This window comes from Notolabrus celidotus, chromosome 1 (genome assembly GCF_009762535.1).
Source record: "Notolabrus celidotus isolate fNotCel1 chromosome 1, fNotCel1.pri, whole genome shotgun sequence".
Lineage (NCBI taxonomy): Eukaryota > Metazoa > Chordata > Actinopteri > Labriformes > Labridae > Notolabrus > Notolabrus celidotus.
The window spans coordinates 23,275,028-23,294,068 of NC_048272.1; the positions used below are offsets into that span (position 1 = coordinate 23,275,028).

Genomic DNA, 19,041 nt, shown 5'->3' on the forward strand with positions numbered 1-19,041 from the left:
TATTTTGGATTAGAAAGATTGTGTTCTGTGTGTTGTTTGGATGTTTTTGGACTTGTTGGAAATGGTTTGAATGGTTTCATGTACTAAGGGAGCAAGTATGGTGTGAAAATGTATTTAAATACTTAAATAATTTGTCAGATGAAACTCCGGTTTATCTGGAGCAATGGTAAGCATTCATCTGCTGTCAGAAGGGATGACAGTTTGGGATAACATTTTAAGTAACTTCTTAGTCCATCATGCAGCCAGCCATTGAAAGGGGTTAGTTATAAGGGGGAATATTGTATTGATTTTTAAAACTAAAGAGTGTGTGTAGTGTAGTGTTTTCTCTGAGCATTTTCAAAATTTTACTATAGGTACATCTCATGGTACTGCACAACCAAGTTTTGAAATGTTTGTACACTCCAGAAAAACGGTAGTGGGTCAGAGTGACACTGACTTTATCTCTGGGGACCTGTTGACTTAGCAGTTGAACATGCTGCTGTGCCTTTGTACAAGAATGACTGTAATATTTATTATTTTTGCATATCTTTCATTATCAAACTGTGATTAAATGCATTGGAAATGATTATTTTTAAGTGTATAGAAATATAAATAAATTTTAAAATACAACTCAACTGTTTTCTGTCTTTCGGTTACATTTTGAAACAGTAAATCATTTTGTTAATATTCAGTTTACATTTTTTTGTTATAAGCTCTTTATTCAAACACATTAAATTTGTTGTATTTTTATGTTTATGTTTATTTATTTTCATAATTAAAAGAAAATACACACAGAAAAGCAAAGATAAATAATATACTGTGCAGGAAGAGGCAGAAAACTCAGAGAGCTTATTTGAAGCCTCCACCCAATTAGTGTTATAATATCAAAGATTAGTTTAAAAATACTAAATTGACACATATAAAGACAAAAGTTGATACTAAAAATAATACATAAAACATAATGAAACAAAACAAACAAGAGTATACAAAATTAGCAACTAATATAAATACAGTTATTACATCAACAGAATTCAAAAGTACAAATTATGAATATGATGTGTATGGACATCTGTTTATGAATATGAGGTTGAGCATGATGAGTATAATTAAGTAACAGTTGTTAAAAAAAATTCGAGTTGCCATCCTAACAAAACGTTTCTGAAGGAGCAACAGTTTATGGAGAGTTGTAGGAAAAGTACTAGCCCAAACTATATTACAATATGAAAGATATGGATAAATTAGGCTGTAATAAGGAGTAAGAAGACAGTTTGTGGCAACGAGCTGACTAATCCTTCTAATACCAAGAGATTTATTAGTTTTCCTGCTAACCCAATCGATTTGTTCTTTCCAACTCAAATTCTCATCAACAAAAACTCCAAGGAATCTAGTAGCTGATACCTGAGGCATATCAACAGAGTCAATACAAATTTTTGGACAAATCCATAGAGTATTTTTTTTTACCACTAAAAATTATAATTATTAATTGCATTCCTACTATCTTGTACGTTTTTATAAAGAAGAAAAATATAAAAAAAAAATTATAAAGCAACTATTGAAGGTTTGATCTTCCCATGTTGTTACTGGGGCAGAGTGGGTAGGTAGAGATCATAGACTGTAAATAGAGATTTGTTCAGGCTCGTTCGCAGGAAGGATGGCTTACCACACTGCGCGTGCGGCTCACTGGAAGGCGTCAGTATTTAAGTAAGGCGTTCGTCTCTGCGTCAGTGCGTTTTATCGACTCACCTGAAAAAGGGAAGACTTGACGCTAGGCGTACGACTGTAACAGGTAAGTCTGTTTCTTTGTAAATAAATATAAAGACATATCTCTATTTGTAACAAGTGAGTTCAGATATTTAGCATCGTGCTGTGCATGCTGCGCAGTAAGTGATGAGTAAACGCATGCCTAATGACTTCCAAAGGGCGCACACCAGATTACTAGAACTTCAACATAAACTCTGAAACAGATAATAAATCAATGTATGTGTGATCAATCGATCATGATTAATCTGTACGTCGTTATTTGGTCGCGTGGAGAACCTGCTAACAGGAAATCGAAACTTATCCAAAGATCAGACAGACTCTGCCCAGGACAACGACGTCATGAAACAGTTAAACATAGTTAGACTTTGCCCTTGAGCACAGTGCAATCAGTCTACAGCAAATAAATGTCCAATTTACGATATAATAAAACAAAACCTTAAGTTTGTTTGTTCTACTCATTGAACTTGCTTGCTAATACCTTCACTTGATTTCCTTGTTCTGTGCTTTGTCATGTTGGTGATAGTTACTTCCCAGTTACAATATAAGATGATCAACATGATTTTATTACTCAGGGCTATTTCCTGCTACGGGGATGACGTCATTATTCTGGGTTTGTTTCACGCCCAAGTATATTTGAAGGAAAAAAGTAAGACTGTTAGTGCACTTAAAAGCCATTAGACATAATTAAGACATAATTTTATCTAAAATTTAATTGACTTGTGATTCAGCATACAAACAGTTTGATATTTTTATAAGCTAAGAAAGGCACAAAAACTTAAATGAAAAATGACAACAGCAACTTTCTGTTGCAAAGACTTTATTGGTGTCTGATTATAGTTTCATTTGCATGAAAGGTAAAACGTTCCTGAGACTATAAAGTTCTGTGCTTTGTTATGAAGTCCTTTTCCCCCCATAATGCCAGTTAAACAGTCATCTATCTAGTTCATATAAAGAACTCTACATATACCTTAAAGTGAAACCCTAAGTTGTTGTCTTTTTCCACAGTTTTCACCATGGCTGTGAGTGAGACTGATGCAAATACTTCCAAAAAGAAATACCCAGAGGCTTTAGCTCTGGAGCTCACATGCCCAATCTGCTTGGCGCTCTTCTCAGATCCGGTCTCTCTCCCCTGTGGTCACGTCTACTGCTTAGCCTGCCTTCAGACCATGGGGGAAGGCCTCGACCAGTACAGCTGCCCCGACTGCCAGGCAGAGTATAAGGGGACGAATGCCCTCGTCAAAAGCTTTAAAATGTGTAGTATCATAGAGACCTACAAAGCCAGTGCAATGAAAGTAAACCCTGATGCAGAACCTTCTGATGTTGTAACTGTGAGGAGTGATCAAATCAAGTCTGGATCCACAGAGCGACCCTTGTCTTCAGACCAAGATCAAAGCACTGGCAAAGGCAAGGTTGAAATGGAAGAACCCAAATTCAGACTGGCATCACAAGTCACAGAATTGGGCCTCAAGTTGGAGTTGGCAGAGAGTGTGCTGAGGAAGGAGAAGGAACGCGAGTCTGAGGTAACTGCTGCTAATAATCAGCTGAGAGAGAAAGCCTCCAAACTTTTACAGCAGATAAAAGATTTCACGCAGAGCTACAGCTCACAGGTGACGAAGCTGATTGAAGAAGAGCTCGCTCCTGGTGAGAAAGGTTTAGACCAGAGAGTCAGCCGAGCTTCTGAGCTGACCAAGCAGCTGAGACATGCTGTGCTCACTGCTGAGTCCCTCCTGACTGAAGAGAATGAGACTGCATTCAGCCAGGATCTCCAGACTCTACAACCCTGCATTATGGAGCTAATGGCCAAGCCTGTGGAGGAAGAAGAGGACCAGATTGAATCAAAATTAAATGTAGCACGAGCCTGTCCCAAACTGGAAAACATGAACACTGAGCTTAGGGAAAGATTTGGAGAGATTCAGCGCTCCCTTAGAAACACCCTCAACCCTTCAGAGGTGACCTTTGACCCTGAAACAGTACATCCTAATCTTGTCCTTTCAGATGACTTAAAGACAGTGACTTTCAGCTCCACCAAACAATCCTACCCTCCCTCCCCACAAAGGTTCACCAGCTTCTTCCAGGTCCTCAGCACCCAGAGCTTCCATGAAGGAGAGCACTGCTGGGTGGTTGAGCTGGAGGGGTCCCCATGGATCATTGGTGTGTGCTACAGAGAAAAGCTAGAACGTAGTGGGTTGCCCTCAGCTCTGGAGAGCAGCCGCAGCTCCTGGTGTCTGATGTGGTTCAATAATCTGCTGACGGCCTTCGAGCAGGGTCACAACGTACCGCTGAAGAGGACCACAGTGTCATGCAAGCTAGAGATCAAGCTGAGTTTTAAGACGCACAGGCTGAGCTTCTACAACATCAGCACTGTCAGCGGGAAGACTCACGTGTATACGTTTAAGGCTAACCTGACTGAACCAGTGCACCTGGCCTACAGGATGATGTCAGGGAGTCCCAAAGGACGCATCACTGTTCATTCATAAGCCTCTCTGCACTGAATATAGATGCATTGTTGAAAGAAAGCTGATTTATGGGTGCATTTGTAAGTCTCAAGTTGTATATTCATGATAGAGGACCTAATTGAGATGTACTAGAAATAAAGTTTCCACATACAGAGTTCAAATGTATCACTGTCCTGTGATTTTATTGTACTCTTTGGTAATGCACACCATAAAATAAATTGTAACGACAAGAAATCTTGTGTATTATATCCCTTTTTTCAGACAACTGTTGTACATATTATTTTCAAATTATATCTTATCTATATCTTTTAATTTTGTAAAATGTTCAAATAACTTTTTAGAGCAGAGCAGGTCACTTTAACCCTGACCTGAACCCAAACCAGACAGTAAGACAAACAAGCATTAAAAAACAAACACATCACAGCCATGATAGCAAAAAGTATTGACAAAAATTTTAGCTAAACTTTAAATATAACCTTGAAATAGAAAATGTAGTGAGTTTTCTGCCTTTCTTTTTGCCAGATGACTCCTAAGTTCAGGGTTAGTGAACAGTTAATTATCAAAAGTATCAGTAGCAACAGGTTAATTAATAGAAACACAGCCACATGCTCATATAGGTAGGCTAATTTTCTCCACACCAGCTAAATGAAGCCACATTAAATCACTTTGAGGGACAGTGGGGGTTGCAAGTCTTTGGTACCTATATTTTAGGGGTCGGGGCTGAAAAGGTTGGGAACCCCTGATCTATCTATTTGGCTTATCTCATTTGGAGGGGCACGTCTTTGGACTGTGGGAGGAAGCCAGAGTATCCAGAGGGAACCTATACATGCAAGGGGGGAACATAGAAACTCCACACCGAAGCGTTTGCCGAGATTCTTGCTGTGAGGCTGCAGTGCTAACCACTGCACTACTGTGCAGCAGGGGCATGTCCAGAGGGTGTCCTGGGTGGTATGGGTATGGGCCTCCTCAAAATGTCATCAGCCAGCCAAGGTGCCACCCCAAAATCATAAACTACGATTATCTTTCTGCTTTGACAGAGGTGGTATGATTGACCTGAATTGTAACAGGCTGCTAGGATCTTTTTTTTTTTAATTTAAATCCAGCACATTTTCATTGGTTGGTACTTTGAACTAAAGAAAATACTTTGTGCATTTATTTCAATCAGTTCATCAAACAATTTCAAGAAATCTTCTTCCACTACCTTACTGTCAACAATACATTTATTGGTGTGTGTTCCAGTGCCAAAAATGTGTCAATAAATGTGTTTGAAATACACTAACAGTACTTCAAATTTGACTTTGGACAAACATTTTAAGTCCTTGAATAATTATGCTTAGAAGATTTGTATATTGCTACTCTGTTCTGTTAATTTTTACCCTTTAGAAAAATAAACACAGGTATATAACATCTTTATGATAATTAAATGTCATAGTTAAATTGATATGTTCAGGGGTAGCAGAAAAGATAAATAAATGCCATTAATTCACAGCTGTACATAACACCATCCCTGCATAAGTCAGTGCCCCTGTTGGGCCACCCCAGTCAAAAGGTCTGGACAAACCCCTGTTGTGCACCCCGACTTTAGTCATAGTCAAAAATTAACTTAAAATATAGCAGTTTCACTCTAAAGTTTTCAAAATGTTGTATATGTATGTAGTTTATTACATGGGGAAAAAGAAGGGAATATAGAAAGCTAGGTGATTTACATCTGAAGCATTAGTTCTCTGTCTGCACTAGAAAGGCTCAGTTTTGCTAGACTCAGTGTGTTCATGATGTCTTTCAAACACTAATCATGCATGAGTACAAAGTCCATTTTCCACGCTCCCCAGATTAACTTTATCTCAGTCACCATTCCAAACAAAACAGCCATTTTTCATAACGGCTAAAGATTAGGAGTTTGTAATTCAGGGGTTTACTGATTAGATCGAGTTCCCAAGGTTTCCTGAAAGCTTTGTGAAACATCAAATATGCTTTTGACCTTAAGAATGTGTTCTATACTTCATTTGCGACATATTGATAATAAAAGAGTTGAAAAATGTGTTAAAATGCTATAAATCTTCTTCCTGGAGTCATGGAGTTTTTGTTTGTTTTAAGATTACCTCATCTTTTAGTTCCTCATTCAGCTCACCTGCCTGTACCTGATTAAATCCCGATGTGTTACACAAAGCTTTCTTATGTAGGATTGCTTAAAGAGGAAAATTGAGCTGTGATAGACAGTTCAAATTAATTCAGTCTCAAGAGGCTCATTTACTATTTCAAAGATAGGGATCCTAGATACAGATACATTGTATACAGCACTTTGCTAATGAAGCAAAGTTCCCATTATAACGTACTGCAGGTCAGATGCATCCCTGTTTCCAAAGTTAAAAAAAATCTTTCATTTAGGGTAGATATAAGGAGAAAACATATTTACATTTTGGCGTGACTTCACAGTATGTAATATACAGTATCTCCTATTGCCCCAACCCTCCCCTGAGGAGAACCCAGGGCTGGCCCATGGCATAGGCAGTATAGGCAAATGCTAGGGGCGCCTGCCATCCATGGGGATGCAGCTAAATGAGTGAGGAAGAATATTTGAAGATAATAGAAAAAACAGTATTGTTTTACCTAATTTGATTTTGGATTAAATTGCAGAATGATGCCAGTATACATTTAAAAGCTTGAGATTCACTTTTGGTTTTTAAAAATAATGGTCTGCCAGTCAGTTTTTGAAGTCTATAAGTGTTCATGATTTACTTGTTTTTGTATTGTTGTTGGTGTTTTCCTTACACTTTGGAAGCTGTTAGCTTAATTTCATAGAAAATGCTTAAATAAGCATTTTGCTTCTGCCTTTTCAGTCATCACTTAATACATTACTTTTGCTTTGTTGAAATTGTCAACTGTGAAAATTATTGTATTATATAATGACAAAATAAATTCTACTACTACTACATTATGCATTTTGAAATTGTTTAATTATTTTCCTACTAAATATCAGTGTTATTACTATTTTATAAATGTTCTTTTAGAGGTTATTTGTATTTTAAAACAAAGGAAACCTGTAAAACATAAAGCTGGATGTCAGTTTATTTTATGTGTGTATGTGATGTGATTGTCGGAGTTGGTTATAATCATATACAAGGGGCACCAGTTAAAATCTTGTACCAAGTCGGCAAGGGATGGCTCAAAACCTTCAAAAATAACGTCATAGTATCTTCTCGCGAGACTTGCTTCGCTTGTGTGGTGAGGGTGAGAGTGTCAGCTGACCACTCGGGAAATTTTGTCAACCAAACTATCGGGTACAGCTATGTCCCGTATCAGTGATCAATTTATTGATCGATCACATCGTATTGACCATGTACTGAAGTCGTATTGTTTCTAAAACGTCTTACAGCATCTGCACTCGTGAATCCGAGCATACTGAATCGGTAAGTTAGTCATTTCTTGCCTGATAAAGCTGTCGTTACGTTGGCTGGCGTCATTACACTAGTATCACGTTTGTTATGATGCTAACGTGAGCTAGTCGGCTTTGGAGCTGTGTTACTTAATTTAAACAAGCTAACACTGGTTACCATTATTTATGTTCCTTTTTCTGTCAGTCTCTTATGTAGACTTCGAGGATATTTAGTGTCACACAAAATATACAGGCTAGTTTCAGACGTGTTAGCATCGTTAGCTAACGCCTGAAACTCCCCTAGCACTTGTAAACAGAAAGTATTCTGATCATTAGAGACCATAAGAAGGAGTCAGAGGTTCGGCAATGAGTCCTGTACCTTGACATAAACAACCCGAACGAGCCCCGGGAAGAAAGGTGTTTCTTTTGTCGATGTTTTATAATTATGTATATATTATTTACTCTATGAAAGTGATTAAAGTTGCTGTATCTTGACACTTCTTTGAACAGTTGCCCAAGAGTAACTTTATACTTACTGGATATGTTTAGTTTTTCTGTTTAAACCCGGAGCACTCTGAACACCAGGCACAGCTGATGAAGCAGCTAAGCTCATTACATAATGTTGAACACAGAAAGCTGTGCTGAGAGCCTGTTTAGTACAAAAGTCAGTTGTACGCCTCCTAAACTCTTAAATCTCTAAGGAAAAACTTATCCAAAAAGAGAAGGCCCTCAGATTAGGAAAGATGTTCTGCTTTAGCTTATGAGAGTATTTGATTTTAATGAATACCTGACAAACTTTGTTCCTCTAGGGTCTGACACCATGCTAGCCACAGTGACTGCTGTGGTTAGGTTTGCTCAATACAATGGCAGTGTTACACCCACACCGCTGGAGAACACATCAGCATTCCCAACCTGGCAACCTGATACTGAGAGCAACATCTCCAAACCTCACAAATGCCTTCAAGTTTTGTACGAGGACGTTGGAAACTCCAGGTATTTTGTTGAAAGAGATTGTATAAAGTGTTGAATCTGTGTAAGGAAGTGCTAGAAATGCAAAATGGAAGTTAATTACATACTGATCAAAGTGAACAACTAGCAAACAAACAAATATATGAAGATATGGGAGTATTTTGCAGATAGGCTTAATAATTCTGGAAAATTCTAAAAAGTCATCTTTATATTTATTTATCTCTCTCTCTCTCTTTGTCTTAGGGTGCGATTCTGGGACATTTTTCTGCTAGTGCCTAATGTGGCTTTTTTGGTGTTCCTGATGTGGAAGCTGCCCTCGGCCAGGGCAAAGATTCGACTCACCTCCAGTCCCATCTTTGTCACCTTTTACTTGCTGGTAGGATACAAACTACAGAAACACCAAAAGCGAATGTTGAAAACCACAGCTTTCAATGTTGAGATGCACTGCAGTTCTGTTTGAAAAATTCAGTCCATGATGTAAGATTCAGTTAATCAGCCTTTGAACTGACAAAACAATATTTGGGGTGCAGGAGATTTTTCTGTGGTATCAAAAGGGACCATGCCTATGTTAACAACTTTCACTTTGTCCAACAGATAATTCAAACAACCTTGAAGGAATAGTTCTGAGCAATACAGTTGTGCTCTGTTGTAGATTTGATTTCTTCTAGGTGTAATAAACCTGCTTTTTTAAAATGAACAACACCTGCATGTTTTGCCACTGTTTCTATAATGAAAACCTGACTATAGAGAGGAGGATATCTCAGCTCAGCAATGCTTGACAAGGCTATAAAGGAAGTGAATTATTGGTTCTAGTGTTAAGCTATGCATTGTTGCTACTGGCTGTCTTACTCCAGGAAGTGTTTTTGTAATATCCAGAGGACTGGTCTAACATGTTGTGTTCTGTATGTCTTAGGTTTTTGTTGTAGCAGCGGTTGGAATCACCCGGGCTGTCGTGTCTATGACTGTCAGTGCGTCTAGTGCTGCCACCATCATAGACAAAGTAAGGAAAAACATCAAGCATGACTCCAATTTTTGTAACTTACATATGTATTTGAGCAAATTCAATTATTAATAAAAGTGTAATTCGAATGTATCAAAAGAGAAGCCCCACTTTTAATAAATCTCAAAATATGATGATTAAACCCACAATACACGGAACTGTTAATGTTTTGTATGTTTTTTTTGAAGGAAAAATAAGGTTGGATCTATTATGCGCAGGTGAAAAGTGATCATATGAGTTTCCACCTTCACCAAACTATCCTTGTTCATGTTTCCTTATAGAGATTATAAGTAGAAATATTGCAAATTTTCCTGTTTAGGAAATTAACCAAAAAAGTGTCCCAACCTAAATTAAGTATTTAACCAGATTTATTAATTTAAAAAACCTAAATCTTACTTTGTGCTATCAGTTTAAACATCTATTGTATTATTGATATTACATTATTGGTAATTACCTTTACATTATCATTGTTAAAAGGCTGTTGTACATCTGATTACATTGCTCTTTAACAGTCAAGTACATAAAACAATTAACAGCGTTACACATGGATATGTTTTCAAAACCCAGCATAGTAATGCATGACTATATCACCATCTTGAAGTCTGATGCTGATGTACGCATTAAATTACTGTAACTTGTGTCCTAATGGAGGTGAATCTTTCTTCTTATAGAGTCTGTGGGAAACTGGATTCAAAATCAGATTTTAACTCCAGGTAGTCCCGTGACTGATTGTAACTTTGCAGCATAAATACATAGCCCATACTGAAATAACCTTTCATGATATCCTGTCAAAGTTTCTTTTTAATAAACTGAAAAACATGAAAAGCTGACGTGAGCTTAAGCATGACTGTGTGAGGCATGGCTGACATTCCTCACATACCAGGCTGATCTCTGTAGCGTTACCGCTGATGGACCCACTGTTCCCACGGCACACGGCTGCTCTGCCTAAGAGGAAGGGAGAAAAAAACCCACAAACAGTCAAACACACAAGTGATTATGTAATGCTTTGGGGTGTGACCTGTCCTGTAGAGTTTGCATATGTTCTGGATCAATATGTGTTGTGAAACAGCCGGTCTGATGTGCTACTGTGGGATCTCATGATCTTTGTTGTCTCTTTAGGTGCTGTGGGAAATCACCCGGTTCTTTTTACTGGCTATTGAGCTCAGTGTCATCATCTTAGGACTGGCTTTCGGTTAGTTTGCTCTACTTGTTTCAGTTCTCATTTACTGAAGAAGTCAACTGATGTGATATTTCTGTCTCTTTTCACACAACACACCTGTTTCAAATCTGTCTTTTATATTTCTTCTCTTCAGCAGTAAATCTAGTTATTAGTATAACTGGTCATTTGTGCCTCTTTTGAATCTCATTAGCCTCTGTCTTCACTCATTTATCAGGTCACTTGGAGAGTAAATCCAGTATAAAGCGTGTGTTGGCTATCACTGCTGTGCTGGCTCTGGGTTACTCCATCACACAGGTAATGACATATAATGTTACAAATCTCACTGGCCATCAAACAGCATGACATTTTTGTAATTTCTCATTGTGGATGCAAATACATTTAAATCAAGGGGAATTTTCTTTCATCCCAGGGCACACTAGAGATCTTGTACCCAGACAGTCACCTGTCTGCTGAGGACTTTAACATATACGGCCATGGAGGACGGCACTTCTGGTTGGCCAGTTCCTGCTTCTTCTTCCTTGTAAGTGATGCAGCTGTGCAGCTTAATAAACAGCAATACCTGACCAGGGCATGATAAATGATATCTAATGTTTCATATTTTTGCAGATCTATTCTTTGATTGTGATCTTGCCTAAAACTCCAGTGAGGGAGAGGATATCCCTTCCATGTAAGTTGTGGGTTTCATATCAGTTGACACCCGAGTTATGTTTGAGGCTCATAAAATTAGCATATAGAGTACATAGTCATACAAAAGACATAGGGGAGTACGGGGTTGGTTGTCACACTTTTTACTGTTTTGATGATTGCTCATCATCAAAACATCTTTCCATAGTTATTCCTACATTAAATTGAAGCTTAAGGTGTCAGCTTGAAATGTGTATCCCTCTCATTTTCCAACTCATTGTAACAAAGAGGCAATTAATTATCAAAGACACTCTGACACATTGTGACAACCAACCCCATCACAGGGATGGTTGTCACACACTATGGGGTTGGTTGATTTGAAAGATTAATTGCACTGACAAGTGACAGGCCTACATAACTTATTACATTTTAACATAAAATGAGCAAGGAGCATGAACAGGAAACACATCTTTAGGCCAGCCTATATAACAACATAAAGAACAGAACAAATAGGCCTAACAATAATGGCCTACTCAACTAGGCTACATTCAGTCACTGTCTAAGTTACAAAGAGAATGTGATGACCAACGCCAGCTGGAATCTTTTGCCAGCATCAAGGCTAACAACCATCTAACAAGTAGTTAGCTAGCTAATACAAATCTAAACTATAGCGTTCCCCTCACACTTTGTAAGGGTAACACTTGTTTTGTTATAAACCCATCGTTTAAAAGCCTAGAAGAAAAATACTGAGGAGCTGAATATTTACAATTTGACATGAAAAACACAAAAAGTCCTCTCACCTCAAGTTCAGCTGTCTTACTCCAGAGAAGACTATGTAGGTGAGCTCTGATCCTAATTCTAGAAATGTCCATACCCAAATTTGACAGACAGCGCCCTCTGGTGGCGAGATATAACGAGTGTGCCAACCAACCCGTTTGACACCCAACCCCATTCTCCCCTATACACCAGCTTGTAATGTATACTTAGAATGCTTAGTATACTTAGAAATTAGCTTTTTGTCACTGTATTTTTTCCATATAACTGAAAGTATTTTTCTGCTACCTTTGTTTAGCCAAGAGGAGTTTCTATGTGTACGCTGCCATCCTCTCTATGCTTAACCTGGTCCAGGGCCTGGGCAGCTCCCTACTGTGTGCTGGAGTCATAGAGGGACTCTGGTCAGTATAACCTTTGAAATTTTGTGCTGAAAAATATTAGAGGACAAAAAAGTTGAAGGGTTTTTTTTTGCTTTAAAGCAACTATGACTCAGAACCATTTTGGGTTGTGTTGCACCCAGCTGTATATATCACAAGGTAGCTGGTTTTAACCTTCCCTTAATTGAATTGTTGGCTCGGTTGCATCAACAGGGATGAATCACTGTTTTTGTTGGGTCCAGTGGAGTTCATTTGAGTTCAAGCAAGAGGATGAGAACAAAACAGATGTTTAATTTGGGATTGAACTGTCTTTTTGTCAGAAATCTGTTGAATGTGCACTTTGTTAAGTCATGTAACTTTCATAAGACTCACAATGCAGTCTCTAAAACCATGTTTGTGTTTTCTAAACCAGCTGTGTTGATGTCACCACCTTCCTCTACTTCTCTGCCTTTGCTCCACTCATTTATGTCACATTCCTCAAGGGCTTCTTCGGGTACGTATGGAGGATCATACAAGGTACACAGAATACTTGTTTTGGTCTTCTGTTATTTCACTATTTTTTTGCTTTCCACAGCTCAGAGCCAAAGATCCTGTTCTCCTACAAGTCACAGATCGATGAGCCGGATGAAAGTGACGTCCACCTTCCCCCAACTGTTGCTGCAACCCTCGGCCGTAAGGAGCTGACTGACCAGGGCCTGTACTACTCCTCCACCCAGATTGACGGCTCTGGTCCAGGCAGCTCCCGTGTGGTTGGAGCATATCTGGATGATGTCGCCTCTGGGCCCTATGGGTCCAGCAGCATTAACAGTATCGAAGCTGACCGCTGGAGGCCTATTAATGTATGAATCAGCAAAAGGAGAAAGGACGAGAAGAGAAGACCTAAGGCTGGACTTACATGTTGTGAGGGGGGGGTTGGTTGGTCGGCGATTAGGGGAGTCAGCCAAAAAAATTGCAGAACAATGTTGTGGGACACTGGGGAAGGGTTATCTTGGTCTTGCTTTGACACCAGGAAATGTTAACTTTTTAGTGGACATTATAAGAGAGGCCTTTGCTAGCCAGTGAAGTGGAGGATTATGAATTTAGCAAAGCTTTTGTAACACTGCTGCCAGAGTGCACTGCTGCTGTATCTCCACACTAGGAGTACTGTCCTCGCACTGCGGGCATAACAGACGATGTATTGATTGTGTTCCTTCTAAAATGTGTGGTGGGGATCTCCCACTTCTTGCAACACATTTTCTGTCATTCCAGCAGTACGCATCCACTGATTAGTGCTTAATGATGAAGTTTAACAGTGGTTAAAGAACACCTCATCTATAGACTCTATCATTCTTTTGATAAAACTCAACATCTCTACATTCCTGTCAAAAGCTTTTGAGAAACAGCCTCTCAGCTGACTTTGTGGTCTGCTGCTGTCTGCATTATTTTTTTAACTTAACTAGCTAATCCTTTTTTTTTTTTACCAAATCACTGTGCGTCTGTACAACATGGGACAAGGACTAGTGCTAATTCATTGCTTTACTTTGTCCTCTGAAGCAGGTGCTGTCCCTCCTGTGAGCAGGCAAAGAGTGTTAAAATGATGTGTCGCTAGCTCCCTAATAGAAGCAATGAATTCATACATGATCACAAATCATCTAAGGCTCCTTGTTAGGTGTGGCTTAGATGTAAGAACAAGTCGCTATTCTGTCTTTCTTTCCTCTTTAATTTATTATTCCAATACAAGATTTATCATTCCTGCTACTGAACGCACATTTAATTTCTTCATAGGATGTCTTACTTTGAATGTGATTTGAACAGTAAATGTGCAGAATGCTTTTATATGTAATTCAAATAAGTGATGCACTCTTTCCTTCTCTGGTTAGCTTTGCCGGCTGCAAATGTGTTGTTGATATAAAGTCTAGTTTTAATTTTGCCGCTAATGTCCTTCCCCTAATTTTCAGTGTTGTTTTCAGTCTTTCAAATGTAGTTACAAGTGACAAAATAAGTCCTGAATAATACTGCTCAATTTGGCTGTATCACATGATGGTATTAATGCAGTTTCATTATATAGACTTCCAGTGAACGAGAAGATTAGCTGCCTATGTTCAAGATTTATAAGACTGCATCATCACAGTAAGACTAAAAAGAAAGCAACAAGGCAGTTTTTCATACTTGAGTTTGTTGTAAACCACTTAACAACACATTTACTTATACCATGGAAATATGGGAATGTGTGAGTGTTATCCTGCAAATGTTATACAACATGAATGAATGGATGGCTGTATTTAAGCTAGCAGTATTCATAGACAGAAATGAGATGTGTGCATAAAGAATAGTTCCATTTATTCTCAGAATCCTAAAAAACACAACACAGAAACAGAGTTATGTATTTCCAAGATGCAACAGTATTTTCTCAACTCTTTAAGTGTTTTCTAATCCAATTTGAGTGCTGCTGTTTGCTTGGAGTTAGAATTGTGATTTGGAGATCAGCTTGCTGTTTCATGAGATGACTTTATAAAGTGCATTCACCATCTTAATACAGAAGATGTCAGGTTTTGAATGATTTTGCAAATGATCTCTATATTGCCTTTTTAGCAAAGTAAATTAATTGCATCATAGTCAGCCTATATTCTGAAAATATATCGATTATTTCCTGAGTCGTTGAAATAAACCATGAACTCTTATCATTTATGTTTTGAGACAAGAGAAGAAGACACCACATTGTGGTGGGTTTAGGTGCTGCAGTAGATTACACTCATTCTGCATGGGACTCCACTCTGAGGTTTCTCGTGGTAACTACATTAAGGAAATGCTTTCCTACATTCATTTTCCTCGTGTGTGGAACTCCCTACTGTTTGCCCTTAATTGCATTTATGTTATTTCTTTTAAATAAAAAAGCTTTAAGAATCTTTCTTCACTCCGGACGGAACGCAGTGGAACTACAATTCCCATCTACCCATGGTCGATTTAAGATCTCACACGACTGACAATCATTGGGTCTGAATTATTTCATCCAACGAATGAGCAGTGAGGATACTGCAGCGCCAGAATGACCTTTATTGAAGTGTTTTAAGCTCCAGTTGCTCTGGCGGCGCCTTCAGCCGCCTGTACATCTGCATGTCTCCCTGTCCCAGCTGCAGACAGGGTGGTTATTATTGATTTTCACAAGGTGGGAACCGACGGCTGCTCACTATGGGAGGCAATGGCAGCACCACCAGGAAAGTGTCATTCGGACTGGACGAAGACGAGAAGGTCACAGTTATTGAAGGAGTAAAGGTAGACATATTACATTTAATTTATTTATTAAAATGTAAGCCAAAGTTTGAATACCGGTTTTATTACTAGGCACAGTGAGTGAAGCTAATAACGGGTAGCTTGTAGGCTCGTGTATAAAGGCTGACAGGTCCCATGTCCTCAAATGACTCCTGTCGTACTCGCTTTCACCTCATGATGTCCGGTCAGTGTTTCGCTTTCTAAGAATATAACTAACATAGACTCCTCATATAGACTTGATAAGTTGTGACATGTAGTTGTTATAATGAAAATAATGCGGACATAAACTTGGCAGCTCAACATTGAAATGTTGAAATTTCCCAGCGCGACTCAAATGTAACTGCAACGTAGTAGATATTATTTTCTGACGTCAGACAGCAGAAAACATGGACATGCTCAGTGAGTGTGAACATATCACTGAGGGAGTGTTCACGTCTCCATTATGTATACTTATGTATACAGTTGTGATCATAAGTTTACATACCCTGGCAGAATTTGTGATTTTTTTTGCCATTTTTCAGAGAATATGAATGATAAAAGAAACCTTTTTTTCACTCATGGTTAGTGGTTGGGTGAAGCAAATTATTGTCAAACAACTGTGTTTACTCTTTTTATATCACAATTATAACAGAAAGTACCCAAGAAATCATACATTCTGGCAGGGTATGTAAACTTATGAGCTCAACTGTATATACATGCTTCTTCCCTCATGAACAATCAAACTGTAAAACACTAAAGACTGAAGTGATACTTCACATACATGTGCAATACTTTCAGTGCAATATCTCAACAACCATGTGCACTATGGTAATTTATTCCATAATATATTTTATTATTATATTCATCCACTAAAATGTGCACTCTGGTTTAGGTTAATTCATTTATTTATGTATTAAAAGTACTTCTACACCTTTCCTCTTAGTATTTTTATTTTATTTAGATTTTTTAAGGTTAGTTTTTAGGTTTATATATTTATTGTCCTTACTAGGGTTGCAAAGGGCTGGAAAATTTCCGGTAAATTTCCATTGGAAGTTAAGCTGGGGAATTTTGGAAATATACCAAATTGGAAACTTTCCATGGGAGTTATGGGAATTGAGGGTAATTTAATGGAAATGCATCATATCCAAACATAAATATTTGTATTGTTTTAAGCAGACATCCATCCAAAATAATACAATTAAAACAGATTTATTTGTAAGTAGAACTTTATCAAGTGTAAAATATTTTATTGAACAATCAATTATTTTATTGAAGAACAAAAACACGAGTGTTGAGTTAAATATTACTCATCCCCCCAACCCAACCCATTCAAAACTTAACAATAATGCAAACCCAACAAAGTCCCATTCAAAATGTTCAATGAAAAGAGAGCCTGTCCCTCCAAAGTTCCCTATTAAGAGCCAACCTTCAATTTAGTGAATTCTTTGTTTATGGCTTATCAACAGGGGTACCTCAAGGGTCAGTGCTTGGTCCCCTCCTGTTCTCAATATACACCACATCACTTGGTGCAGTGATCCACTCCCATGGCTTTTCCTATCACTGCTATGCAGATGATACACAGCTTTTCCTGTCTTTTCCACCTGACGACACAACTGTCTCAGCTCGGATCTCATCCTGCCTTGCTGACATTTCTAAATGGATGAGGGAACGTCACCTACAGCTCAACCTGTCCAAGACTGAGCTTATTATCATTCCAGTCAGTCCCACTATGGACCCACAGATCAATATCCAGTTTGGATCACAAAACCTCATGCCCACTAAGTCTGCCCGAAATCTGGGTGTCATGATCGATGACCAGCTAACCTTCAAGGTTCATGTTGCCTCGATTGCTCGGTCCTGCCGTTTTTCCCTCTATAACATCATGAGGATCAGACCCTACCTGACAGAACACGCAACACAGCTCCTGGTTCAAGCTCTTGTAATGTCACGCATTGACTACTGCAACTCTCTACTGGCAGGCCTCCCTGCATGCACAGTTAAACCTCTGCAAATGATCCAGAACGCAGCAGCACGTCTGGTCTTCAACCAGCCTAAGACAGCTCACGTCACTCCCCTACTCATCTCACTACACTGGCTTCCAGTTGCAGCTCGCATCAGATACAAAACTCTAATCATGACTTACAAAGCAGTAACCAAAACCGCTCCAGTTTACCTGGAACCCCTCATCCAGGTCTACTGCCCTTCTCGCCCGCTATGCTCAGCCTCTGAAAAGCGCCTAGTGCTTCCAGCACACAAGGCCTCAAAATCAAAATCACTAGCTTGACTCTTCTCTTCTGTTGCCCCTAAATGGTGGAATGAATTGGCCAACTCCATTCGATCTGTAGAGTCCCTCTCTACTTTCAAAAGACAGCTAAAGACCCAGCTCTTTAGGAAGCACTATGCACTTAGCTAGACTGTTCTCCACTGTTGTCCCCAGTGGCAGATCATGTCTTCCAGCTACAATTGACTCGCACTGTCCTGCTCTACTCTGGGAATCTGTGTTCAGCTCTTGAGTGACCCAGCACTTGGTCATTATTATGGTGATCTTAATTGTTGATGATGATAATGGAAGGTCTTAAATTGTTTGGTTGCTTCATTGTAGATGTTCCTTATTTTGAAAAAAATAAAAAAAATCCTTATTTACTTTTGTGCATTGCCTTTACACTGCTTGGCAGTACCTGCACCCAAATTGACTTGAAGCACTTTGTTACTCTTACTGATCTTGTTTCCTCTTGTCTAGATCTTTGCTTGTCTTGTTCTTGTATGTACGTCGCTTTGGATAAAAGCGTCTGCTAAATGACATTGTAACATTGTAATTGTATTCCCGTTTATTCCTATAAATTCCCATTAATTCTCATGGAAAGTTTCAAACTTTGAAAATTCCCAGAATTTTGAACCCTAGTCCTTACTGTCTTGTTGTGTCCTTACTGTCTTGTTGTTAAGTACCAGTGTTCCATTCACCAAGTCAAATTCCTTGCATGTGCAAAGCTCACTTGGCAATAAAGATTTCTTGATTGTTGATTGTTGATTGTTGATTGTTGATATAGCTGTGTGTTTCTGTGCTTGTTTTGTGAACTCCTGACCAGCTCTCAGATGATGTGCTCCGGCGGATGAGGGATTCCCCGGGGTTTGACAGCGCCAAGCCCCCGCCATCCCCACAAGATAGTCAGAAACCACCACCAAGTAAGTCAAAGACCTCACAGAGTTCCCATTTGGAGGCCCAGTGTGTTAACACACATGCTCCCATACAATGAGTCTTGAAAACAGTATCAGGATAAAAGTCAATTAAGCTTTTGTGTTCTCACAGATGGTATGACTAA

The 19,041-nt window shown here is 38.8% G+C and overlaps 3 protein-coding genes across 5 annotated transcripts in view; all 3 read left to right on the top strand.

Moving 5' to 3' along the window:
* The first annotated feature begins 1,622 nt into the window (after positions 1-1,622).
* Positions 1,623-4,430, top strand: trim107 (tripartite motif containing 107). The gene is made up of 2 exons (XM_034692406.1): positions 1,623-1,765; positions 2,746-4,430. The coding sequence occupies exon 2, from the start codon at positions 2,754-2,756 to the stop codon at positions 4,215-4,217; it is 1,464 nt and encodes a 487-aa protein (XP_034548297.1). The 5' UTR covers positions 1,623-1,765; positions 2,746-2,753; the 3' UTR covers positions 4,218-4,430.
* A 2,968-nt stretch (positions 4,431-7,398) lies between these two features.
* On the top strand, positions 7,399-15,006 carry tpra1 (transmembrane protein, adipocyte asscociated 1). Its single transcript, XM_034683146.1, has 11 exons — positions 7,399-7,603; positions 8,379-8,562; positions 8,782-8,914; positions 9,452-9,538; positions 10,658-10,730; positions 10,933-11,012; positions 11,128-11,238; positions 11,325-11,385; positions 12,415-12,517; positions 12,906-12,986; positions 13,068-15,006. The coding sequence occupies exons 2-11, from the start codon at positions 8,390-8,392 to the stop codon at positions 13,336-13,338; spliced, it is 1,173 nt and encodes a 390-aa protein (XP_034539037.1). The 5' UTR covers positions 7,399-7,603; positions 8,379-8,389; the 3' UTR covers positions 13,339-15,006.
* A 122-nt stretch (positions 15,007-15,128) lies between these two features.
* LOC117812413 (MICOS complex subunit mic25a-like) overlaps positions 15,129-19,041 on the top strand; it is a 94,029-nt gene continuing 90,116 nt past the window's right edge. For 2 of the 3 annotated variants that reach the window (XR_004631205.1, XR_004631206.1), the window contains exons 1-2: positions 15,129-15,745; positions 18,808-18,904. Coding sequence is in view for 1 of the 3 variants with exons in the window: in XM_034683159.1 (XP_034539050.1) it covers positions 15,662-15,745; positions 18,808-18,904 (181 nt within the window). In the remaining 2 variants the exon portion in view is untranslated. The remainder of the gene's footprint in view (positions 15,746-18,807; positions 18,905-19,041) is intronic. The other variant, XM_034683159.1, reaches the window with a different exon arrangement.